Source organism: Maylandia zebra, linkage group LG23 (assembly GCF_041146795.1).
Source record: "Maylandia zebra isolate NMK-2024a linkage group LG23, Mzebra_GT3a, whole genome shotgun sequence".
NCBI lineage: Eukaryota > Metazoa > Chordata > Actinopteri > Cichliformes > Cichlidae > Maylandia > Maylandia zebra.
In genome coordinates this window covers 28,448,863-28,476,789 of record NC_135188.1, presented here as the reverse complement: position 1 = coordinate 28,476,789, position 27,927 = coordinate 28,448,863, and the positions used below count along the sequence as shown (strand labels likewise).

Sequence of the window (27,927 nt, the reverse complement as noted above, 5' to 3'; positions counted from 1 at the left end):
TTCCGTTACTAAACTTTTATATATTCTATGTGTAGCTATTATTCCTTCTGTTGTATTTCAGTCTTAAATGTCTGTTGCCTTTAAAGGGTTAAAGCTAAATCTCCTTCTTCCCACTTTTTTTTCACATTTCCTGATTTTAGTGTTTCTGCTTTGCTCTAGCTTGACTTGTTTGTCGAACCGCACCTCAGATCTTTTCTGCTTTAAACTGGTAAGTAGCCGTTTTTATGGTGGACTAACTCTCAGCTACTTTTTGCTCTCAGTGCTGCCCTGGAAAAAAAACTCTGGCCCATTAAAAAAAAACTGGAAATTTTTCAGCTGTTTGTGTGAGAAGTTGTATTAAACAGTTAAGGGTTTCCTGTCTGTACATAGATTACCAGTGTAACTCATCAAATACTTGAGCATTTGGCAGGATCCTGGATCTTGCTTTTAAGCGGTTGTTTATTTTGATGTCACACCAAAATCCATAGTTAAGTTAAATTCAAGTTAAATCTATTTGAGCAGATTTATTTAGAAAAAGAATAAGTGACAGACTTAAACAGTAACAAAGACCTCCCCACACGCACATATTTTCAGTTCCTCTTATATTGGCTCTTAGCCAGTGGTTTCATTACCACTTTCTTCTTCATTTACATCATATTTGAGACAGATTAACTGCTGGGGGAATATGTTTTCTATGTAGAGTCACTTTATTCTATGTAGAGGATAAAGTGCAATTTATTTCTCTCTTGAATGTATTCATGTTAAATCAGGAGTGTCCAACTCCAGGCCTCAAGGGCCGGTGTACTGCAGGGTTTTGATATCACCCTGGGTCAACACACCTGAATCAAATGATTAGTTCATTACCAGGCCTCTGGAGAAGTTCAAGATATGTTGAGGAGGTAATTTAGTCATTTAAATCAGCTGTTTTGCATCTAAAACCTGCAGGACACCGGCCCTTGAGGCCTGGAGTTGGACACCCCTATTTTAAATGAAATGCCCCTTTAGGATTGGTTAGAAGCTGTCAACACCACCCCTTTCATATGAATGCTTAAGGCGGGGGTGTCAAACTCCAGTCCTTGAGGGTCAGTATCTTGCTAGTTTTTGAGATATCCCTGCCCCACCTGCTGCTGATTACCTGGATCAGGGCCCTATTTCAGGAAGCCGGTTTAGAAAACTCAGAGTGAAAAACGATACTCAGGGTTGAGTAACCCCGAACTGTCCAACTCGGAATATTCGGTTTCAGAAAGGCTGATAACAATTAGTTCAGTCAACGCGGAGTTGCTTTAACCCCAAGTTAAGCACGCGCACGAGGATACATAAAGCCCTGATTAGTGGAGCACAGATTAAGCGAGTCACCATGGAGACGGAGGGAAAGAAGGCGCGGTCAATGTATGTCACAGCGCTTGAGGCCGAAATTCTGATGGCAGTATAGGGCTTTGGAGCGTGATGTCATGGGGGTGGGCGATAACATGCAAATTTTGCGGAAAAAATGTAACACAGCCTCAGCTGCAAAAGAAAGGGAGCATGCATGGCAAAACATAGCCAACAGAGTCAATGCGTGAGTGTTAATTTAAACATTGATCTAGGGATTTCCACCCATTTAACACATTATTTTATTATATTATATTTTATTTTATTTTTTATTTCATACATTTTATTTTGTGATGTGATGTGAGCGCAGGTGCAACCCAACAGGCCCCAAACGTTCCTGGCAGCAAGTAAAAATGAAATATAAAAATATAGTCCAAACAGGTAAGGTGTAATTGTATTATGAGCCATAGTGCTTGGTCTGTTTGTCCAATGTAAATCAATTGCAGTTAGAGGCTACATTAATTTCCCCTCTGTAAGCACTTATTGAAATTATCTGAGCACATTACAAGTACATATTTGCTTACTCTGTATGCTCAAATGTGACCCGTTATAGCCAACAGCAAAAAAGCGGAGGCCCGAAAAACAGGTGGGGGTCCTCCACCACCACCACTCACAGAGGCTGAGCAGTTGGCTTCCACATTTGTGATAATGTTGGCAGCATCACATATGATCTTCACAGTGCAGAGAACACAAATTAGCATCCATTACTATAATGAAATAATTTGTTAGTTTGAAATGCTACAGGGAACTATGTACCTGCACATTAATGCTGTGGCAAGACTTCCTGTTCACATAGTCTCCTTCATTTACTGAAGGAGCAATGATTGGAATGTGAGTGCCATCTATACAGCCAATCACGCCTGGGAACCGTGGGAATAAATGTAAAATTTAAGTAGTAGTTCAAATATCACCACATCATGAATTAAGTTTTGTTCATCCTGCTACCTGCAATTTTGTGGCATCCCTCTTTGATAAATCTTGTGGGTCTATGACCGGGGAACACCACAAACGCGTACAGGAGACGTTTCAGTGCAACTGTAACATTCCTGACTGCCCGACAGACGGTAGCCTTGGAAACGTGCTCAGCGTCACCAATATTATACAGAAAGCTCCCGTTTGCAAGAAACCGAAGTGCAATACAAATAATATGTACAGAACTGAGAGGATGTCCGCGATGTGTCACATGAGCAATATTAGGCTTGAGGATGTTATTCAAATAAATTATAGATTGTGCTGAAAAACGGTAACGTTCACACAGGTAATCATCAGGAAATGATAAAATGTCCAAACGCGCTCTAATCACTCTCTCCTGGCGGAGAGCTCTGCGGAGAATTTGGGCTTCAACATCTACTGGCTCTTCAAGGGACACGCCATGTCTGACACTTCCTACAGTCAGGTTTCCGACAAAGAGGCGGAGAAAGTCAGGGTTAGTTGAAGTAAACCTGCTAGGGGGCAGGTTAGCTTCACGGAGTGTGTTGTCATAGTAACTCGCTCAGAATTAATCTAAACTCGCTTTGTGAAACCGAAAACCCAGAGTTTTCGTTAACTCAGGGTATACTTACTCAGAGTTTGCACTAAACCGGCTTCCTGAAATAGGGCCCAGTTCACAATCAATTCTACCCCCAGGTCAAAAATATGTATAAGAAAATTGGTCTAATATAATATCATTTATAAACATACCTGTCCAGCTGTCCAGCGATTAATTGCATAAGTACATGGATGCGGGACCTCACAGCAGAAGCATACTACATAATCTGTTGTACACACATATATATTTATTATGTATTTTTCACTTACTGTATTTACCAAGATCAAAAAGTCACAAGTAAAGAAAGGCCACACTATGGTGCATGTTTAAACAAGGAAAGTTTATTGATCAAAATTATTTATTAAACAAATAAAAAGTTTTTCAACCAAAAAGATAGATGTTCAAAGCAACACAACTGTGGCCCAATATCAAACAGAATTGTGAACCCCACTCTGTAGAGTGGGCAATCATAATGAAGCAGTTCGTTTTATTTTGTGGATTTAAGCTGCTCTTCATAATTTTGGCCTCCAGATGTCACCAGAGAGGACTGTTTAAATGTTTCAAGTAACGAACCCTTTTTCAATATAGGCTTCAATGCTTCAGAAAGCTTCATTTGGCCATCACTAGCAGGAGGCAAAGATAAACTCAAAAACACTCAGCTGTATTGCTGGAAGCAAGGAAATGCAGGAAACTAAATTAAACTGGCCAATAAGCAAACAGCACACACAGTGAGGGATGGAGGAGATGACAACACTGAACAAAGGAACACACAGGGCTTAAATACACAGAGGGATAAAGAGGGAACGAGACACAGGCGGAGAACACAGCTGGGAGTAATCAAACATGACGAGACCAAGGGGAAGCAAAACTAAAAACATTAACATGGGACCCAGACTGTCAAAGTAAAACAGGAAACATAACAGCAGACCTGACACTGAGACAGAGACAGGGAAGGTATAGAAACAAAACCTAATACTGGAAATTAGGAGATACTAAAGAACTTAGGGAGCTAGAAATACAGAAACAAATGGTAAATAGCCTGTATTTGTATAGAATAGAATAGAATAGAATAATCCTTTAATTGTCCCACAAGGGGAAATTTGGTTGTAACAGCAGCCAGAAAGACACATATACAAACAAACAGTACACAGAACATAAACATACAAAATTTTTCTTACATATTCACATTAAGGACAATGGTTACTATAAACAGAGTACTGTACAGTTATTAAATTAAATAAAAATAACTACAGATAAGAGGCAAACCAGGTTGCAGTGCGAATCTGTTGATTATATAGCGCTTTACTTAGTCCCTATGGACCCCAAAGTACTTTACACTACATTTTCATTCACCTATTCCAATCAGAGACATGATCAAATAACAAAATGGTCATCAGAAATCTACAAAGAACATGACGCATATAACAGCAACAAAATCCTTTATCTGGTTGTCATGGTCCTGGGTCATTTGACCCTGTGTTTTGTGTTCCTGTATTTTCATGTCATTTTGTATTATGGTTTATGTTCAGGCTCATTTATAGTCTGCCTCTCTAGTTTATTTTCTGTTCCTCAGTTTAGTTAGTTCTGTGTGTTAGTTTTGTTTTGTTCTTGTTTCCAGCAATAAAGCTGTTTTCAGTTTACTTTTCGCCTGCCTGATGAGTCTGTGTTTGGGTCCAATCCTGCTTGCTCAAAACACAGTTCATGACCAGTTTTGGACAAGTTACTTTGAAAAAGCAATTAATTATAGTTACTAGTTATGTCTTCAAAAAAGTAACTGAGTTAGTAACTGAGTTACAAGATTCTAAAAGTAATTAATTACTTGAAAAGTAACTATTGCGTTACTTTAAAAAAAAACGTTTAACCCTCTGGGGTCTAGGGTATAAGTGGCCATTTTTAACTACTTTTGATTTTACTACATTTCACCTTTAAAAACTATTTACTTTGCCTTGTTTGGTATCATTCTTTTCAGGACAACCTCACGTGTCGGAATTTACAGTTATGTTTTTCATTTTGACATACTGTATTAACATAATTAATTTAAAATTAGACAAAAAAACATAAACTTTGAGTAGAAAAAGTTATATTTTTTACTGTAACAACCACAAACATGTTTAGTAGCTAGCGGGTACTAGCTTAACTCTCAATCCTGCTGTTAGGTTAAGGAAAAACAGTATGTACTGTATATCTGTTGTATTGAAACGTTTTCATGTGTTATTTTTATTTACCACTGCTGTTAATTAACAATGAAGAGACTATATTGATTCTGCTGCTTCAAAGGAGTAGCGTGGACTAGATCTATGGACTTTATTAATCTTGATTTCAAACTTCTCCGAGAAACAGACCTCGCTCAGCAGGCCTGAGTTTGCTGCTTTCTGGAAGCTCTTCTGAGTAAACCCACAGACTATTATACTCTGGCTTTACAGCTTTAAGAAACAACAGACAGTTAATCTTCATATTCAAGAAATTAGCTTTAGCAAAAATTAGCATTAGCTACCAGCAGCTGCTAGCTCGCCAGTTAAAATAAAAGAAGAAAGGACCCCTGGACTGGAATGGTTGGTTAAAATAAATATTTTATTGGAGTCTCACCAGTAACACAAACTAAAGACAGTATGCCACCCAAGAAAGGCCCAACACCAGAGGAGGTCGAGGATATAAAAACCTCCCTTGGAGCAGTCAGGGCGCAGCAGGAGCTGCTTCTGGGGCTTTTGGAGGAGGTAAAACAGCTACGCCTCCAAAATGCCGAGAAGGACAGACGAATTATGGATCTCGAGCAGCGGGTGGATGAGCTGGAGCAGTACACCCGTACGAACGACGTGGTCATTAGCGGTATAAAAATCAAGCCCGGGAGCGTTGGGGAGCCCAGCGACGAGGAGACCCGCTCGGTGGAGCAACAGGTGGCCTCCTTCCTCCAAAGCAAGGGGATAGAGATGGACCTGGAGCAAGTAGAAGCATGTCACCCACTGCCCAGGAGGAGCGACAGACCGCCGGCCGTCATTATGAGATTCGTCAATCGGAAGAACAAGGTCGCACTGCTGAAACAAGGACGCAAACTGAAAGGCACGGATGTTTTCATTAATGAGCATCTGACACGAAAAAACGCAGACATCGCGAGGAAGGCAAGGCAACTGAAGAAGAACGGTAAAATACAACATACGTGGGTAACAAACTGTAAAATTTTCATTAAGCTAAAGGGGACACCAGAAGAGGCAAAAGTACTGATAGTGAGGAACATGGAGGATCTGGACAAGTACAACTGACACTAATGTATCGAGGCAATATATAACTCTAATGACAATCAAATGATAAATACACCAACATCTCTAATTACACCAGGAAATGACATGGACACGTTGAAATCAATTCTCCAACAGAAAGTAATTGATCTAGATTGTGAATATAAGGAGCATAATATAATAGACCCAGAAATAGATTCTGAAAGTAATTTTCTTTCTTCTTTTGTTAAAAATTGTAATTATTTCACACAGGAACAATATGAAAAAAAAATCAACCTAGACTGGAAGCTCTCATTAATTCACTTTAACAGCAGAAGTACTCTAATGTTGATTTCATTAAGGACTACTTGCAACAATTTTCTCGCCCCTTCAGTGTTATAGCCATCACTGAAACTTGGTTCAACGTTGATAAAGGAATAGATTTCTGTTTGAGTGGATATGATTTAAAATACATGAATAGATTAAATAGGGCGGGCGGCGGGGTTGCTATATATGTTCATAACTCTATAAAATATAATGTTGTAACAACTATGTCTATGGCTATTGATGGAATTTTGGAATGTTTGACTATTGAGATCATGAATGAAAAAAAGAGAAATGTTATAATAAGTTGCATATATCGGACACCCAGTTCAAGTATTGACACTTTTTATGAATGGATAGAAAAAATGTTTGCTTCGGTGAACCAAAAATTACTATTTATCTGTGGTGATTTTAATATTGATTTGCTAAATCCAACAAGGTTAAAAGCCATTGATGACTTTACTGACACGATGTACAGCTTATCACTATATCCAACAATAACAAAGCCAAGCAGAATAACATCACATAGCGCCACTATTATTGACAACATTTTTACTAATGTCATGGATTTCCAAATTAATAGTGGCCTGCTTGTCTGTGATATAACTGACCACTTACCAGTTTTTACTTTGTGTGACTGTGATTTAAAAAAAATAGATACCAAGATTACGATAGCAAAGCGAACAATAAATTAAGAAGCAATTCATGCCTTCAATTTCGATTTAGAACAACAAGATTGGAGTTCGGTGTATGAAGAGTCAGATGTGGACAAGGCTTATGATAATTTCCTAGATATATTCACTATGTTGTACAATAAACATTGTCCTGTAAATGAACACAAGACAAAGAAAAAAAAGATAAAAAGTCCTTGGTTCACAAAAGGAATTATCAATGCTTGCAAAAAGAAAAACAATCTGTATAAACAGTTCATCAAAGTAAAAACAAAAGAAGTGGAACAAAGATATAAAGCATATAGAAATAAATTGACTGATATTATAAGAACAAGTAAACAACTTTATTATAGAAGAAGATTATATGAAAATAAAAACAATATAAAAGGAACTTGGGATGTGTTAAATAACTTAATTAAACAAGGATCTTCTGGAACATCATATCCTGAATGTTTCATTGATGCAAATGGTGAAAATCATAACATGAGTAACATTGTAGATGGGTTCAATAATTTTTTTATAAATGTTGGCCCTGAACTAGCAGCGGACATCCCGTGTCAAAAAAATGAAAATATCAGTAATATAAAATCAAATCCCTTTTCACTGTTCCTCTCAGCTACAAATGAGCAAGAAGTAATAAATATCACATTAAAATGTAAAAGTAAGTCTTCAATGGATTATCATGACATAAATATGTCTGTAGTTAAACAGGTTATTCTGAATATTGCTAGTCCCTTAACATATGTCTGTAATTTATCATTTCAGTCCGGTTGTTTTCCAAAAAAAAAATGATAATTGCGAAGGTAATACCACTATACAAAAGTAATGACAAACACAGTTTTACCAATTATAGGCCTATTTCTCTACTGCCTCAATTCTCAAAAATTTTAGAAAAACTTTTTAATTCAAGATTAGAAAAATTCCTTGAAAAACATCAAATAATAAATGTTGGTCAGTATGGTTTCAGAACGCAAAGAACCACTTCAATGGCGATAATTGAGGCAGTAGAAGAAATTACCAATGCACTGGATAAAAATAAATATGCAGTTGGTATTTTTGTTGATCTCAAAAAGGCCTTCGACACAATCAATCACTCAATTTTATTGGATAAATTGGAAATATATGGTATTCGAGGGAAAGCTGGTAACTGGTTAAAAAGTTACCTAACGGGTCGGGAACAATATGTTAGCATAGGGCATTACCACTCAGAGAAACTTGGTATTACATGTGGTGTTCCCCAAGGGTCAGTGTTGGGACCAAAACTTTTCAATGTATACATAAATGATATTTTTGATTTTTCTCAAGTACTTAAGCTCATACTGTTCGCAGATGACACCAATATATTTTTCAGTAGCGATGATTATACTGATCTTGTAATGACCGTAAACAGGGAGCTAAAATTAATTTTAAAAAATGGATGGATATAAATAAATTATCATTAAATATAAATAAAACTAAAGCAATGTTTTTCGGTAATTTAAAATATAATATAGAATTACCAATTATCATTGAAGGTGTACCAATTGATAATGTGAGTGAAAACAAATTTTTGGGAGTCGTAATTGATAACAAAATTTCATGGAAACCACACGTCAGACACATAAAATCCAAAATTTCCAGAAGCCTCGCAGTTTTGAACAAAGTGAAACCATACCTTGATAAAGATGCACTTCGTACTCTGTACTGTACCCTGGTTCTTCCATATATTACATATTGTGTGGAAGTGTGGGGAAACACATATAAAAATACAACTAATCCATTAGTCACAGTATAGAAACGAGCACTGCAAATCTGGAACAGTCTGAGTTTACAACTGAAACAATGCAAAAATATTCATAGATTTAAATTCCTCTACAAACAGTTGGTCTGGTCACAGTATACTCAATGATGGTTTTAGTGTGCTCTGTAACGTCTGTTCTCTTACCATTGCTGGTATGGATTCCAAAAAAAAAAAAAGTGTGTGCGTATGTATGTATATGTGTGTGTAGATATATATGTATGTATGTATATGCACGTGTGTTTGTCACTATGTAATTATTATTGCCTGTTACCTGTGGTAACGCAATTTATAATTATTATATATTCTGTATTTAGTTATGATGGTTCTAATTGTTGTTGCGAGCTGCCGTTGAGAAGCTTGCATGTGCCCGGGGCTGTTGATGGTTTGTTTGGTTGTAACGATGGGCGTAGCTGTGGGAAGCTTATTGTTTTTTGTTGATGAGTGAGTATAGGGGTGGGATTTAATAAGTTCTCTTCATCCCACTCCTTTTCAGGTAATTTTTGTTTTTTGTTTTGTGCACTTTATGTTCAATATATGTATTTTGTTGTGCCTGAAATGAATAAATAAATGAATGAATGAAATGATGATTGTTGATAGCTACATTGCCATGTAATGAAAACCCTTTTGAATTTGATTAGTTGTACAACATTAGAAATAGAACTTGAAATTGAAACAGATTTTGTTCATGCTTTACACCTTCAACAGAAGTGTTATTAGTTAAGTGTAAACAATGTTCATTTGAAGTAATTCTGACCTCACTCTTAGGTCAGGTTTTTTTGGGAGCTGAGACTCCACGGAGAACTTTAGATTACGGACTTTGTGGAAATCCGTAGAAGAGGAATGATCTTCCATTGCAATGGATGGTGAGCCACAGCCCATATGGAACTGAATCTTGAAGTCTGGTTGCCTGGATTGTAACAGGATGAACTGTGTAAACCATACATCGATCGTGGACTGAACTCACACCAATAAACCGCCAGATCACCAAACAGGCCTGAACTGGATTCTATTGACACTTTAAAAGACCCGGGTCTGACATTATTTTCTTTTTTTTTTCTTTTTTTTTAACAATAATAACCAGAATTGTGTGTGCGCGCACACAGTTTTGGTTATTATTGTTAAATTCAATACAGTGCACAAATTCAAATACAATTGAATAATTGCTTCATCATTTGTGGTTGTGTTTTCATTGTGGTTACCCATCCTCTAGGCTCCTGCTGCTCCTGAAGTCTTCTGATTTGCCCATTGTTTATATATTTTGTTACATGCTGGTTACAGTGTAAAAGTGGCCAGCCAGCCAGGAGCCTTGAATTAATCGGTAACGATAGTGAAGCGTATTTTGTGTAAGGGAGTTTTTGGTAAAACCCTTTGTCTCACTAAAAGATGGAGTTTGTTGAAAAATTAGGTATTAAGGTCCCAAATGCTGTCATAGTGCATGGGGTAACAGGATCAGAAAAGGATGAAGAGATTTTTGACTTCTTAAAGCAGTATGGCTCTATTAGTAGGGTCCTCACCATTGATGATCAAGTATCTGAATTCAACAAGGATCAGATAGTGGAGTATAACTCGGGAGTAGCAGTACAAGCATTAGGACCCTTGTTGCCTTATGTCCACCCCTCAGCTGCAAATCCTAATGTAGTACTTTCTGTACATGCTTTGACAAATGTTTATTCCCAGAGATTTGGGGGTAGTGTCACAGATACTTACCTTAGTGAACTGTGAGGAATAGCCAAGCTAAGTGGGAAGGATTTTGAAGAGGTACTGAGAGAGGTGATGACAAAAATTGAAAAATCTGTGGGTGCTGCTGAAGAAAGTGCTGCACTCAGTCATGAAGGTGATTCAGAGGAAACTGATCATACCGACAGGCCCAGTCAGATCTTTAGAGCATGTTCAACAATTCTGCTTTTCCTGTCTCAGAGAGTTCAGACTGCAGAGATATAAAGCTGACAATTATTTCCAAATGAGTTATATTTAATTTGATGGAATATTTTTCTTTCTTTTTTTTGTTTTTTTTTATAGTATTTATTAGGATGCAGAAACAGAGAGCAGACCACTCTAGCTGTGTGTCCATGAAAAGTGAGAAGTCTATGGATAAGCCTGTTGTGTTTAAAGATGAACAACATCCTGATGTACGGTAAGCATTAAATATATATTGATTGATTGAATCTTTATTTTGAACATGTTGAAAAAGTATAAAAAAAATAGAATTGAAAGAGACAAATGAACAAAGCAAACAAAAGGAAAACGAGCAACCACAACTCCAAATAACGTCCATGTTCAAAAAGGAGCAGGAAGAAGCATAAGCTTATTTAATCCCACCCCTTTTCCACTATCTAGTATCAATAGACTACAGAAATACCTCCTTGTAATTACATTATATGTTATGTGTAATTTTTTTTTTTTTAAATATATACACATATATGTTTCTATCTATCCATACCTACGTATATACACACATACGCACATATACACATTTTCAATAACCCCATTAACACCTGAAGGATACACAACCTACAATTTTATATATATATATATATATATATATATATATATATATATATATATATATATATATATATATATATATACCCATACCAACAAACCCGTGCATGCGCACACACATGAAAATATTAGACAAGAACACCCTATCAAATCTCTACCTTTTCCCTGTACCCTGTATATAAAAAGTTTACCTTGATTAGAGCAGGGATATAAAACAAAATGTTGAGTAAGCAGGATAAGTAGTGTGGCGGCCAGAGATGGGCAGTAATGCGTTATTTGTAACGGGTTTCTGTAATCTGATTACTTTTTTTCAAGTAACGAGTAAAGTAAGGGATTACTATTGCAAAAACGGTAATTAGATTACCGTTACTTTTCCGTAGGAACGCTACATTACTGCATTACTAATTTTTTTTGTGAGAATGTCTCATGACAGTGAGGTAAGCGAGTGCGACAACAGCTGTGTGCAGATCAACAATGGATCACATATCGAGTGCGGGAGAGAGTATGAGCGTGCAGCGTTTAAAGCGTGGAAGTACTGACCTTACTTTAAGTTTGATTCCATAAAAATTGACAAAAACATTAGCGTCCGTTGTGCGTGGGAAGAAAACTTCTTTTTACAGCGAAAAAAACCCCTAAACTTCCAAGCAAGCACTGAGTGCGCTACGACGTAATGGGAAATTCACAGAGAAACTCGCGGATTCTTCAACTGACCGCTGCAGCACACCTGCACCAGGGCAAACCTCTGCCTACCCCACTCCTGCTTTACAGGTGAAAATAGAGCAACAGGACCGCTAGTCTTTGACTTTATTTATTTTCTGCTTTGTTTTATGTACATCTGTTTGAAAGAGTGTAAACACAAAAAATATTTTATTTTATGTGCTGAAATGTGCAGAAAATAGGTTTAAATGTTAAACAAATTTCTTCCAGTCAGAGAATTTTGCATATAATTAAATTTTTGCTTGATGCATAAAGTTAAAACATTAAAACTAATAAAACAAGTTTTAAAAAGAGACTTTTCCATTTGATTACATTTTGTATGATGGATTATGTAGAAAAAGTAGAATTGGGCTGAAAGATCTATCGCTTTATCACCTATTCAGGTTGTAAATCGTGTTTTTAAAAAGTAACTAAGTAATTAATTACTTTTGAAAATAAGTAATCAGTAAAGTAACAGGATTACTTTTTGGGGGAAATAATCAGTAATTAGTTACTGATTACTTTTTTCAAGTAACTTGACCAACACTGGTGGCGGCTTAGTGTGTTATCAATGGCATACGTGGTGACTCTAGTTCCAGCTGCCTTCAGATCATTAGCATTCTCCTCCTGAGTAGTTTTGAGCTCATCCACCACCTTTCTCCTAATCATCCTCAATGAGGCAAGATCTTGAATGGAGCTCCAGACTAACGGGGACTGATGGGAGGATTCTGGGTCACCTGATCTAGGACTAACTCTATGCTTTATCAAAATTGAACGTTTTCATCCTATTCTTAAAAGTAGTCAGGGTGTCTGTCAGCTCCCAAACTGGCAGCTGGTTCCACAGAAGAAGGGCCTGAAAGGTGAAGACTGCCTCCTATCGTTCCTATAAATACTGTACGGAACCATATGTACTGTAAGACGGCAGTACATGTGGTCACTTTGGCGTGACATGTCACCCCAAAGTGTGGGTTTTTTTGGCGGGGTGACGTGCTACTGTGAACTCTTTAAGATAAGACGGGGCCTGATTATTCAAGGCCTTGTTTGTAAGGAGTAGAATTTTAAATTTGATTATAGATTTAAAAGGATGTGACTGAAAAGAAGCTAATATGCGAGATGTGTTCTCAAGGTCAAGTTTTTTGCATCTACATTTTGCTCTTCCCGCCATTTGGAGTGAAGTAGCAAGTGCAGAAAGGATTTTTGGTTTTCAGTCACACATCACCAACTGTTAGTGTCCCCTCCTTTATAGCCTGGTTGTAGCTGATAGTGTTTTCCCCTCAAGTGAGGAAACAAGTATTTTGTGTCCACCTTTAACGGGAAAAGTTTTCTTGCATATTTTGAAAAAATATTGCTTTGTTGTAAATCTGACCTCTTGTAGTTCCCTACTAGGTCGTCATTGGAGACTAGCATGAGGCATGCCTAAATATTTATACCAATATTATAACAGTTAATATGATATTTCATCTCTAAACAGCTACCTAACATGTCTAACCTTATGATCCATCATGGTGTGGAACCTTTTCAGTAGGCTTCTGATGGCTGTACTCTGCATAATGCTCTGCAGATCAATACTCTGGATGCGGCAAAGCCTCTATGCCCTTGCACACTGCAAGCTCTACTTTCTTCTGATAATGATCCAGCAGCTCCTTATATTTCCTGTACATAGCTCTGTTATGTTTTGTTCTTCCTTTGAAGGGTAAACGGCAGTAGCTTTGCACATCCTCATGTCTAGAGAACTTAAACATTATGTTTTTTTCCATAGCCTTCTGCAGAAGGGCTCAAATGTTTCCTGGGGTCTGTCTGCTTCGCAGGATCATAAACAGTTAAACTTCATATTTAGGGTGGGTATATATCGAAATGTACTTTTCAGCTCTTAAAATTGTGCATATTTCTCTGTTTAGACTTGCAGGTTTTTAGACTCTGCACTCAGTGTCTTTCATTTCCAGGTGCTCAAGTCAGAAATCTTTACTTTCATTGGGAAAGAGTTAAAGAAGATCCAAAGGGTTCTGAGCTCAGATTGTCCAGAAGACTTGGAAAATCAGTTAGAGGATGGGGATTTGTTGGAGGATGAGGATAAGGATGAGAGGCGGAGCACCAGAGATGCAGTTGTGAAGATCACAATGTACTTTCTGATGAGAATGAAGCAGGAGCGGTTGGCTGACTGTCTACAGAAAAGTAAGCAGATTTCTCTAAAGACTTAAGTTACTGGATACAGTGAATATTTATTAATCTGTCAGCAGATAGACCAACTTATGTTCAAACACTCATTCTTTAGTAGACTGAAACGTTAGACTATTTACAGAATAATTTATTAATAAATCTTATTTGGGATTTTTTTTTCTTTTTTTTCAGAATTTTTGGCTGCGGTTTGTCAGCGTAAACTTAAATCTAAGCTGAAAAAGAAATTCCAGTGTGTATTTGAAGGGATTGCTAAAGCAGGAAACTCAACCTTTCTGAATCAGATCTACACAGAGCTGTACATTACGGAGGGAGGGACTGCAGAGGTCAATGATGAACATGAGGTCAGACAGATTGATTTGGCCTCCAGGAAACAAGACAGACCTGAAACAACAATCAGACAAGAAGATTTTTTTAAAGCCTCAACTGGAAAAGATGAACCAATCAGAACATTTCTTACAAAGGGAGTTGCTGGCATTGGTAAAACAGTATTAACACAGAAGTTCACTCTGGATTGGGCAGAAGAGAAAGCCAACCAGGACATCCAGTTCATATTTCCAATCACTTTTAGGGAGATAAATGTGCTGAAAGAGGAACGATTTAGCTTGGTGGAACTTGTTCATCACTTCTTTGCCGAAACCAAAGAAGCAGGAATCTACAGCTTTGAAGATTTCAAGATTGTATTTATCTTTGATGGTCTGGATGAGTGTCGACTTCCTCTGGATTTCCACAACACTGAAATCCTAACTGACCCAAGAAAGGCCGCCTCAATGGATGTGCTGCTGGTAAACCTCTTTAGGGGGAACCTCCTACCTAATGCTCACCTCTGGATAACCACACGACCTGCTGCAACCAGTCAGATCCCTCCTAGGTGTGTTGACATAATAACAGAGGTCAGAGGGTTCACTGACACACAGAAGGAGGAGTATTTCAGGAAGAGATTCAGAGATGAGGAACAAGCTAGCAGGATCATCTCTCACATCAAAACATCACGGAGCCTTCACATCATGTGCCATATCCCAGTCTTCTGCTGGATCACTGCTACAGTTCTGGAGGATGCACTAAAACCCAGAGAGGGAGGAGAGCTGCCGAAGACCCTGACTGATATGTACATCTATTTCTTGGTGGTTCAGGCCAAAATGAAGAAGGTCAAGTATGATGAAGGGGATGAAACAGATCCACACTGGAATCCAAAGACTAGGGCAATCATTGAGGCTCTGGGAAAACTGGCATATGAACAGCTGCAGAAAGGCAACTTGATTTTCTATGAATCAGACCTGAGAGAGTGTGGCATTGACATCAGAACAGCTTCAGTTTACTCAGGAGTGTTCACACAGATCTTTAAAGAAGAGAGAGGACTGTACCAAGACAAGGTTTTCTGCTTCATCCATCTGAGCATTCAGGAGTTTCTGGCTGCTCTTCATGTCCATCTGACTTTCTTCAACACTGGAGTCAATCTGCTGCAAGATCAAGTAACAACCTCCAATACGTCTGAAATAAGAGAATGTACAGAGACACACTTCTACCAAAGTGCTGTGAACATGGCCTTACAGAGTCCAAACGGACACCTGGACCTGTTTCTCCGCTTCCTCCTGGGTCTTTCCCTGCAGACCAATCAGACTCTCCTACAAGACCTCCCAACAGAAATAGGATGTAGTTTACAGACCAATCAGGAGGTAGTCCAGTATATCAAGGAGAAGCTCTGTGAGAATCTGTCTGCTGAAAGAATCATCAATATGTTCCACTGTCTGAATGAACTGAATGATCATTCTCTAGTGGAGGACATCCAACAGTCCCTGAGTTCAGGAAGTCTTTCCACAGATAAATTGTCTCCTGCTCAGTGGTCAGCTCTGGTCTTCATCTTGCTGTCATCAAAAAAAAATCTGGATGTGTTCGACCTAAAGAAATACTCTGCATCAGAGGAAGCTCTTTTGAGGCTCCTGCCAGTGGCCAAAGCCTCCATCAAAGCTGTGTAATTTCACAAATATATTTACTGATTCTGATTTCAATCCTTTGTACACCTTACACCTTAACGTTACAGTATATTTCTGTAAATCACTTTTACATTCATTAGTGCATTGAATACATACTCACCTGCTCTGGTCAGCTACTTTCCTAAAGTTCAGACCCAGCTTCACAGTAGGAATCTATACTGTGAAAAATCTCTTTATGGAATTGGGGGGGGGGACATCGTCCACACAAACATTTAGCTGAGGATGAATTCAGTTTGATCAGATCCCATTTTCATCTTGTAGCAGCAAGTGATCAACTTCAAGATTTAGATTAAAAATGTGATAAAACTAGTTGGTGCTGTTTGACAAGAGCTGTATTATTGGAGCTTAACATATAACCTTTTTCACATCCAGAATAAATATGAGCCTGCTTCTGAAGTGTTCATAGCTTTTTCTACTATTTTGTAATTTACTTCTATTTACAAACCGTATATTGAATGTTAACAACTTATTCTAAGTGAAATGTATGAAAATTGAATTTAAACTTAACGAAAACATATTTTAAGACCACCGGTTTCCTGTAAATAAATGTAACAACACCAGAATAAATTGAATATGAATTTAGTAATGATGGTAATTAAATGCATAATGAGAAAACATGTAACAAAACAATGTGTAAAAAATAATCTTGTTGCTTATTGTCTCATCAGGATGAATGGCTGTAACTTGACAGAGAGAAGCTGTGAAGCTCTGTCCTCAGTTCTCGCCTCCCAGTCCTCCAGTCTAAGAGACCTGGACCTGAGCAACACCACCCTGCAGGATTCAGGAATGAAGCTTCTGTCTGAGGGACTGAAAAGTCCAAACTGTTTACTGGAAACTCTCAGGTCAGATCAAGTTGTAGTTAATTTTTTTAATGACTTCTTTGAGATCTTTTTAAAAAAAATTATATCTCTTATGTGCTGAACATAGATATGAAAATATCATGTCTGTTTGTTCCCCAACACTGCTGTTCAGTTAGCCACACCCTACCAAGCTAACAGGACGACAAGACAGACAGCAGTTCTGTCACCAACAAAACTCACTTCTCTTTTTTCAAGAGCGTATATTTTTTCAGAATCACAGGGTGGATGAAGCCCATCCTCGCTAACTTTGGAAAAGAGAGTCTAAGGAGCTTGGAAAGAAAAGCGTCTGGACTTCTTTGAGTTGCTTGAATACATTTCACCTCTCATCTGAGAAGCTTCTTCAGTTCTAAGGGTCAAATGGCTACAAAGGGTCATCCCCTATGTAGCCGGTGTATCAGAGAAACTCAGGAGGGTTCTCTCCAAGCACGACATCCCAGTGTACTTCAGATCCAGCAACACACTCAGACAAAAACTGGTTCACCCGAAAGACAAAACTCCTAAACACAAACTTAACAACGTGGTGTATGCTGTACAGTGCAGCGAGGAATGCCCAGACCTCTACATTGGAGAGACCAAACAGCCACTTCACAAGCGCATGGCACAACACAGAAGAGCCACCTCTACGGGACAAGACTCAGCAGTTCATCTGTATCTAAAGGACAAAGGTCACTCTTTCGAGGATGCCAACGTTCACATTTTGGACAGAGAGGACAGATGGGTTGAAAGAGGAGTGAAAGAAGCCATTTACGTCCACTGTGAGTGACCATCTTTGAACAGAGGTGGTGGTTTACGACACCATCTGTCTGCCATCTATAATCCAGTTTTGAGATCTCTTCCCAGACGCCTTAACGCCCACTCACATCCTGGGCCATCTGACCTCAGGAAATCACATGATAGGGTGGGGCCAGGTTTCACAATGAGCTCATCTGAAACCCTGGCTGATTGTGACCCACACCCGCTTTCACACCTTGGCTCATCTGATTAGGTAGAGGATCATCAGGTGGTCCTTTGTCCCTCTTTGGGGGGTAACTCCCACTGGGTTTAAATCTGGGACTCTCCACCATTTGACCCTTAGAACTGAAGAAGCTTCTCGGATGAGTGGTGAAACGTCTTCAAGCAACTCAAAGAAGTCCAGACGCTTTTCTTTCCAAGCTCCTTAGACTACGATGACCTGGATGACTGAGAACCTTCACAGACATTTTGGACAAGAGAGTGTGTACACCCTAAAAATGTCACAAATCTACCACAGGGGTAACACAGGCAAAATGACTATACTGTTATCGATACGTGTTGGATACACTGTGTATGTTAACGCAGGTAAACAGCAAGCCAAACTCAATTTAACTCAAAATAAAATATCCTTTAGCTCTTTGACATTGTGAAATAAATGCACAAAAGAAATAGTTAGTGATAGAAAACATGTATCAAAGTTAGTCTTAGCTGCTAAGTAATAATAAATAGTGGTTTTAACAATCCTCTGATATGCAAATTAGATCGCTAGCATCATTGCTATGGTAATAGACCATGCTCTAAGCAAAATCCGCTTCTGGGATAAGGCTAATTCCTGGTAGAAACACATTCACAAAACGATCTCTAAATCAGCTGTTATAAACATATAAGACAAACCAGAACATGTAATAAACTTACAGCCATTGCTTTCGATGGTGTATATAAAGATTCAGGCCACAGGAGATAAAGTTTAAACACAGATAGGCAGGTTTTCTGTACAATGCTTTTTCCTAACTGACTGCAGCTTCTGCTTCCCACAATGCATTGCGAACACAGATTACTCCTTCAAAATAAGATACAGAAAAACTAATGCTGACTGTATAGAATATATTTTTAACTAAATTACTCTCTTTTTTAATATAAATTACTACAGTTGAAATATGACATTTTTATCACTAAATTATTATGAACCATTTTTAATCTTTTACTTGGGACAGAACACGACAATAATTCAGGCTCACATCTGCACCTACAGCCAATTTAAATTCACCAGTTATCCAAACATGTCCTATAAAGTTAAGTCAAGTTAAGTCAATTAATGTTGATTAACCACATTTTTTGCAAGGCTGAGTTTAATTACTGTCTTTGTCACTGCCAGACCTGTTAAATAAAGAATGTCTCCTTTTTGATTATTGTCTCATCAGGCTGAATGGCTGTAACTTGACAGAGAGAAGCTGTGAAGCTCTGTCCTCAGTTTTGACCTCCCAGTGCTCCAGTCTAAGAATGCTGGACCTGAGTAACACCACCCTGGAGGATTCAGGAATGAAGCTTCTGTCTGAGGGGCTGAAAAGTCCAAACTGTTCACTGGAAGCTCTCAGGTCAGGACCTTTTCAACTGATCACAATTAAAAATCTGGATTAACATTTTCAAATAAACTGGTATTGTGTGTTTTTTCCTTTTTTCATAGTTTTGAATCAGCTGTCTTTAGCTAGATTCACTTGTTTTCTATTAACATATTCTACCAGAGCTAACCAGAGAACTTCCAGAGCTTCTTGTCTAATTCTAAACTCTGAGATTATGGAAAGTCTTTCAGTTCCTGCACAGCTGATTAAATTAGTTTCATTCTAATTATGTTTAGCTTGAATTCAGAATGTTTGCAGGTATGACCAAAAAATTAATCAGTGGAGTTCAGATATCTGGATGCCCATGGTCACCATGAACATCCATTTGAATCCAGTGAACTGAGAAATGTGAATGCATGTCAATGAATGTCATTAGTCAGAGAGAGTAAAGACTTTGTGACACTTAAGAAACTGAAAGAAAGATACGTGAACTTTCTTTGTGGAACAAAAAACCCAGAGTTTCCAGAGTTGAGGGTTAACACAATGAATTTTAGCTACACCTGATTTCTGTGACAAGACAAGAATTAACAAGAATTGTTAATATGTCTACCTTACCTGGAAAGCACTTTGGTTCAACTGTTGTTTTAAATGTGTCACTTCTTTCAGAATGAGGTCTGGTGAAGTTCAATGGCTAGGACCAGGTCTGAGGAAGTGTAAGTGTTTGGATAACGAACAAAGCTGTATATTTAACCATTATCATCACTCATTCACATCTCTGATATCAGGAGTCATCATCAGAGTGTCAATCAATAGATGCATCAGTAACTGAAGCTGGATTGTCTTTCTTATCTCTATCAGATTCCTGTGAACTCACACTTGACACAAACACAGTACATGGAAAACTCAAACTGTCTGATAACAACAGAATGGTGACGTATATGTATGAGGATCAGTCATATCCTGATCATCCAGACAGATTTGGCCACTGGCCTCAGCTGCTATGTAGAAATGGTCTGACTGGTCGTTGTTACTGGGAGGTTAAGTGGACAGGAGATGTTCATATATCAGTGAGTTACAAAGGAATTGGAAGAAGAAGAGACACAGACTGTTTGTTTGGAAGGAATGATCAGTCCTGGAGTTTGCGATGCTGTGATGGTTATTCCGTCTGGCACAATGGGAAAGAAACAGTCATTTACTCCTCCTACTCTATCCCTGACAGAGTAGCGGTGTATGTGGACTGTCCAGCTGGCACTCTGTCCTTCTTCAGAGTCTCATCTGGCAATCTTATCCACCTTCACACCTTCAACACCACATTCACTCAACCTCTTTATGCTGGATTTGGGTTTGGGTGGTCTGGTTGGTGCCTCAGTTTCTTTGGTCTGAATGACGCTTTTGTCAGTTCATTTTGTAAGTGATCATACAGCTAATTCCACATACTTGTGTGTAATTCCACTCTGCATCTAAGCTGTGCTTCTCTCAAGACAAAGAAGGCAAACTGGCGCCTGTGTTTGGCTGTGCCGCTGCCTTTGTCCATGTGTTTGTTTACTTTACATGTTGTGCAAGTGTTTTTACTACAGAGGCCTCATCGGTGGAAGTGGGGGAAGAGAGATGGCTTTCTTGTGCTGATTTGTTGGCTTCAGAGAGAAGTAGACCTTCGGGGGCTTTATCCCTGGGCTACTGCCAGTAATATACACCTAAAACTTGTCGGAGCTGGATTAATCCCCACAACGCCCTGTGTTTACCACCCGAATTGTCATCTGAAAGCATGGAAAGCCACGGCTCATCGCAGCAGGAACCCTGATTTGCTGTGCGGTTTACCTCATAGTGCAGACTCTCTTCCAGGCCACCCTACACCTGTCCCGGTGGGTTGCAACGTTAAAATTATGTTAATTAATGCCCGCTCAATTGCCAACAAGTCTTATATCTTAAATAACTTGTTCTGTGCAGAGAAGCTTGATTTTTATGTTTATCTCTGAGACATGGCAGCGTGAGAATGAAGTCTTACATCTTTTAGAGCTATGTCCCGCAGGCTGTTCACTTCTCTGTGCACCTTGGATATCTGGATGAGGAGGTGGAACAGCGTTAATTTTTAAAAAAGACATTTTAATGCCAGATGATCTCTTCAAGCTGCTACAACCCTTTTGAGATGATTATGATTAAAAATTGGAAGAGATCAGCCCATGTACGGTATTGTAATTTATCGTCCACCTGGCTCTGCTGCATCTTTTCTGTCAGACTTGCAATAATTTTTAACTTCGACTATTAAAATGGGCAAGGTCATTGTGACTTCAACTGTAATGCAGAACACTCATCAAATAGTACCACTAAGGAGTTCCTGAGCATCATGGACTTTGAATTTTGTTCAGCATGTATCAGGTTGTACTCATACTGCTGAGCATACTCCGGACTTGATCTTCACTTATGGTGTTTCCCTTGAACACTTGAACTTAAATGACGTTGTTTTTAGTGAACATAAGTCATTCTCTTTTAATGTATCTGTCAACTCAGAGTCTCTTCCCCAAGGTTTTATTATTGATGACTCGATCATTTCTAAGTTTTCTTGTCTTTCTAATTTTAAAACTTCTTCTGACAATATTGAGCTCCTTATTAACTCTTTTAATAAACACGGTCTTGCCACTGTCAATCAGGTTACTCCTTTCAAAACTGGGCATTGCTCTGTTAGTTCCTGCGCACCCAGGTTAAATAATCAAACTTGTGGTCTTCAACGCCTCTGTGGTGTCCATCATGAACACTTCAAAGAACTTCTTCACTTATATAATGAGTCAGTGAAAGAGGTTAGACGCTCTTATTTCAAAAATCTTATTTCTAAACTGCGAAAAATGGTCTCCTTAACTGAATTGGAATAAATTGCTCTTGCATTTGTGTCATCACGTTTAGATTATTGTAATGCCCTGTTTACCACTTTGGACAAATCAACTCTTTCTTGCCTCCAAGCTATACAAGATGCAGCAGCCAGACTACTAACTCATTCTAGCAAGCGAGCTCACATTACTCCTGTTTTATATTCTTTACATTGGCTCCCAATAGATTTTAGAATTCGTTTTAAAATTCATTTTTTTCACATAAAGAGCACTGAATGGCCAGGTTATTTGGCCATGGTCAGATTATTTATCCAAGCTTCTTACAAAATACACTGCTGCTCATTGTCTCCGCTCACAGACTCAGAGTTTTTTGTTTTTTCCCCGTACACTACTGAAGACGAAAGGGGACAGAGCCTTTCAGTCTGTGGCACCAATGCTGTGTAACAGTGTACAACCACAACTACACTTTGGTTGACTCTGTGGAATCCATTAAAAAGCAGTTATAACTTTTCTGTTTAAACAAATCTTCTGTTGATAAATGCTCTTTTTTTTTAAACTTTTTGTATTATTTAGATTGTCTATTTTGTTACTTAACGTTCTGTTTATTTTAACTTTTGTGTGTACAGCGATTTGTGACTGCCTGTATATGAAAAGCACTTAATTAATAAACTTTACTTACTTACTTACTTACACATGCCAAATTAATGCTGTAAATAAATGCTGTAAATACAGTTTACAGCAGTGTAAATACAATTTAAATATCAGAAGATCAGAGCAGCTTCATGAAAGGCTGAAACTCTTTCTCTAACATTCACTCTCTTCTTAAAGTGTTTCCTCAACACTGTTCTGTACCTGTAGCATTCACCGTTTTATTCTTAGATTTAAAGAGAGACTTTGAAGTACAGTCAATTTGTCTTAATTTTTTGTTCCATTATTCTATCCATTATTTACTCTGCATGTCAGGGTTTTCCCACATACCAAAGAAAACGTTATATAAACCAGTTGTGATACCTCTGACTGTTCTTGGTCATTTTTTATAGGCACTTTGTAATTTGAGGTCAACATATTTTTTATTTCACCATTATGTTATAAGCACAAAGAGGGTGTTTTTTTTGTTTGTTTGTTTGTTTTTTAATTGTTATGCCTTGTGAATTATTGCTTGATGTATTGCTATGATTTTTTGTTTCTTAATGGTCTAGTTTTTATCACACAGAGAGGCTTACTCTCACATTATCGTCATCTGTGAAAAGCCTCTGTGTGCAATTGTTGGTAAAATAAAACATTTCAATTAATTGTGATTTTTTTTTAATGTATATATGGAATGATCTGTCACAGTCAGCACCCAGGATGATATTGTATGGTAAAATCATAGGTGTTGAGGGCAGCAAGCCAGTGATGTCTACTGCACTGACCTTGCAGATGTCAGTGCATATGTTAATGAATTATTGTCAGTCCTGACAGTGAAATTGACACCATACAGGTAGTTGTAAAATGTATCACAGATATGTTCTGAGTCCACTGTCCAGCAAAAGGCTCTGATGGTTTGGTTTGTGTCTACATTGTTCTTGGATTTTGGGGTCCTTCCAAGTGGGACTATAACTCTTGGTGAGGACTGACAGTTGACAGATGATGGTGGAGTAGTTTGCTATAAACCTCCGATAATAATTACAAAATCTAGGGAAAAACTTGAAAGCTTTCAAGTGAGTGGGCACTTTTCAGTGTTTCACCACTTCAGCCTTTTCTGGAAGGTTGGCTATTCCATTTGTGGTGGCAATGTTATTCACATACTTAACTTGAAGATGACAGAATTGGCATTTGTTAATGGAGACTTTCAACCTAAACTCCTCTAGCCTGTCCAACACCTTAACCTTCCTGCCTTCTTGGGACCTTTTTGTGCCACTGCTATGTGTTAAATGGCTGCCATTTCCACTGTGTTCAGTGGAATATAACCAAACTTGCCACAGGATAGTTTTTACCTGTCAATGTTAATATTCCAGTGTGAATTCCTTAAGCGTTTTGCCACAAACAATTATATAATCCTAGTACACAATGGTTTCCAGAAGTTGCATGTCCCCAACAGCTATCTCCTTTAAGCCCTTGAACGTTGCAGGCGCTCCAGTGATTCCCTGTGGCATACTCTCAAATTGATAGAAAGTAAGACAGCAGACAGTACAGGTCGGCAGCAACACCTCCAGCACAAGAACACTGAATACAGGGGCTCCCCAAGGATGTGTGTTGAGCCCCCTGCTCTTCACTCTGCTGACCCACAACTGCACACCATCAAACAGCTTCAACCTTTTCATTGGGTTTGCAGATGACACAACTGTGATAGGTCACATCAGCAACAACGATGAGACCTACTACAGGAGTAAAGTTAACCATCTGGCCGAGTGGTGCAGCAACCTGTCCCTGAATGTGGAGAAGACTAAAGAGATCATCATAGACTTCAGGAGAACTCTCACCGTGCAAACCCCACTAACCATCAATGGTGCTGCCATGGAGAGGGTAAGCAGCACCAAGTTCCTGGGTGTGCACATCTCAGAAGATCTCTGCTGGTTAAAAAGCACCATCACTGGTCAGTAAAGCCCAACAGTGACTCTACTTCCTCCACAAACTGAGGGGAGCAAGAGCCTCAACCCCTATTATGAAAACCTTTGTTAAGGTTCAAATATTGAGGAAGGAGAGTACAAACAACCATTGGTCCAGAAGATCTTGGTCAAACAATTGATTTTAATGAATACACGCGTGGGAAGACCACTCTGTACACAGACAGGGATTGATCTTCGACTTAATCAAAGCATACACAGATTTTTATAGCGTCAGGGTTTGAATTAATGACGCCCCTTCATACGTCACAGACGGAATATATACATACGTCAAATCAAAACCACAATGACTTTTAACACGGTTTAAAAGAACATTGTCTTCTATCTCGTCTGGAACACGAGCCCCACATCCTGCCAGACGCTGTTCCTCTTTCCAGAGACAAACATGACCAACTTCTCACCTATAAATGAGTCTAACTAATGTGTGTGTGTGTATGTGTTGACCTTACATGCTCTCTCATCTCACCCGTTGCACTTCTGACCTTTTACCAGAACCGAGGCCCATCCTTAGGTACAATAACCTAACTGAAACTATATGTACTATGTTGAATAAATGTTTTAATCAAGAACCTCTACTAAAAGCTTAATAAAAGAATATAAAAGTATAACAGACATTTTGAATAACCTAGTAATTCAAATAGCCTCGTCTAACCTGCTCCTCAGAATAACTTAGACTCTGCTTTCACTTCTGCAAACTCTCTGCAACTTCCTGTCGACTCCTGCCTGCAACTTAGTCTTTCTGAAAGACACACACACTGTTTAAACCTCTGAATACAATATCAATACTGTAAATTATATTATTAATGCAATGGTAATGATGATGATTATTTACCAATAGCAGTAAAATAATTTCCCTGCTCTCCACACCTTCTACAGAGGCACAGTTGAGAGTATCTTCACCAGTTGCATTACTGTGTGGTATGGCTCCTGCACTGGGTCCTGCTGAAAAAAGTTACAATGGGTAATGAGAACAGCAGAGAGGATCGTAGGTACTTCTCTTCCCTCCCTCCAGGAGATGTACTGCACCCACCTCATCCAGAAAGCCCTCTGCATTACAGGTGACTCCACTCATCCATCCAACAACTGCTTCAGTTTGCTGCCATCAGGAGGGAGACTGAAGAGCCTCCGGGCCAGACCCAGCAGACTGGAAGACAGCTTCGTCCATCAGGCTGTCAGGATGCTGAATTCACTCCCTGCTCTCACACACATGAACTCCAGACCAGCATTCACCTTTTCCTTCTGATCCCCCCCCCCCAAAAAAAAAAACCCCAAACATACAAACTCTGACCCACCACCATTGCACTGACTGGGGCAGTCAGTGAAAGTGCAAGTGGGAGCCCACTTGCACACGAACTGGCCCACAATCACTATGATTGTGTTGGACACTGCTGTTTAAATAATTGTATAGTATTGTATTGTGTTGTACATAAGACTTATTTGATGTTATTTTACTTTATTTTTCGTTTTTCATCTTTAGATTTTTAGTGTACACTGAGGGCTATGCGAGCATTGCAATTTCAAATGTGTATGACCAGAGATGGGCAGTAACGCGTTACTTGTAACTTGTAACGCGTTACTGTAATCTGATTACTTTTTTCAAGTAACTAGTAAAGTAAGGGATTACTATTGCAAAAACGGTAATTAGATTACCGTTACTTTCCCTTAGGAACGCTGCGTTACTGCGTTACTAAAACCATGATTTTTTTGCGAGAATGTCTCATGACAGTGACGTAAGCGAGTGCGCCGTTAGTGACAACAGCTGTGTGCAGATCAACAATGGATCACATATCGATTGTGGGAGAGAGTGTGCAGCGTTTAAAGCGTGGAAGTACTGACCTTACTTTGAGTTTGATTCCATAAAAAATGACAAAAACATTAGTGTCCGTTGTGCGTGGGAAGAAAACTTCTTTTTACAGCGAAAAAGAAGTTGACGGAGCGTCTGTGGAGAGAGTGAGCAGCACCAAGTTCCTGGGTGTGCACATCACAGAGGATCTCTCCTGGACGTACAACACCACAGCACTGGCCAAGAAATCACAGCAGCGTCTCTTCTTTCTCCGCAAACTAAGAAGAGCAGGAGCACCAGCCCCCACCATGTACACTTTCTACAGAGGCACCATCGAGAGCATCCTGTCGAGCTGCATCACTGTGTGGTTTGGAGCCTGCAATGCGTCCTGTCATAGAACCCTCCAACGCATAGTGAGAGCTGCAGAGAGGATCATTGGTGTCTCTCTCCCCTCCCTCCAGGACATTTACAGCACCCGTCTCACTAAAAAAGCCCTTTGCATAGCGGCTGATCCCACGCACCCAATGCAAAGCTTCTTCAAGCTGCTGCCGTCAGGGAGGAGACTGCGGAGTCTCCAGGCCAGGACCAGCAGACTGAAGGACAGCTTCATCCATCAGGCTGTCAGGAAGCTTAACTCCCTCCCGATTCTGCCCCCTCTCCCCTCTTCTCCACCACGGTTTCACTGAACTCTGTCACACACACACTCACTCTCTGACTCACTCACTGGCCTGCACCAGTCACTTTGTGGAGCATTGGACTGCCATTACCTCATAAGACTTTGTCTGTCACACTATCTCTTATCGTATATTACTAAATCTCCATTTGCACTATTTTGCCTATTTGCACTACTCTGTCTGGTTTGCACTTAATGCCATTTACCCTTACCTGAATACTGTATATTGTATATTGTATAGCTTTCTTGTTATATGTAAAATTGTATTGTATTTATTTAAATTTCTACTTTTTAACTATTTTACTTGCATTTTTTAATCACTCTCTTATATTTTAAATGTTTATTTGCTATTCATCTAGGGGTTGAGAGTAACGAAATTTCAATTCTCTGTATGTCCTGTACATGTGGCAGAATTGACAAATAAAGCTGACTTTGACTTTGACCCCTAAACTTCCAAGCAAGCACCGAGTAGCTACGACGTAATGGGAAACTCACAGAGAAACTCACGGATTCTTCCACTGACCACGGCACACCTGCACCAGGGTAAACCTCCGCCTACCCCAGTCCTGCTTTACAAGTGAAAATAGAGCAACAGGACCGCTAGTCTTTGACTTTATTTATTTTCTGCTGTTTTTTACTTGCATCTATTTGAAAGACTGA

At 38.9% G+C, this 27,927-nt stretch overlaps 1 protein-coding gene across 2 annotated transcripts; it reads left to right on the top strand.

Annotated features, from left to right (window-relative positions):
* Positions 1–159: 159 nt before the first annotated feature.
* On the top strand, positions 160–27,927 carry LOC101486924 (protein NLRC3). Of its 2 annotated transcripts, XR_002721103.3 has the most exons (10): positions 160–208; positions 10,885–10,999; positions 13,823–13,901; positions 14,007–14,235; positions 14,413–16,210; positions 16,901–17,074; positions 19,246–19,419; positions 20,050–20,096; positions 20,242–21,245; positions 25,688–27,927. XR_002721103.3 is itself a non-coding variant. In XM_004563348.3 (9 exons), exons 2-9 carry the CDS (start codon positions 10,896–10,898, stop codon positions 20,796–20,798), a joined length of 3,162 nt encoding a protein of 1,053 aa, XP_004563405.1. In that variant the 5' UTR covers positions 160–208; positions 10,885–10,895; the 3' UTR covers positions 20,799–23,497. The 2 variants fall into 2 exon arrangements, 1 of the variants encoding a protein (XP_004563405.1); XM_004563348.3 differs by lacking the exon at positions 25,688–27,927 and having other exon boundaries at positions 20,242–23,497.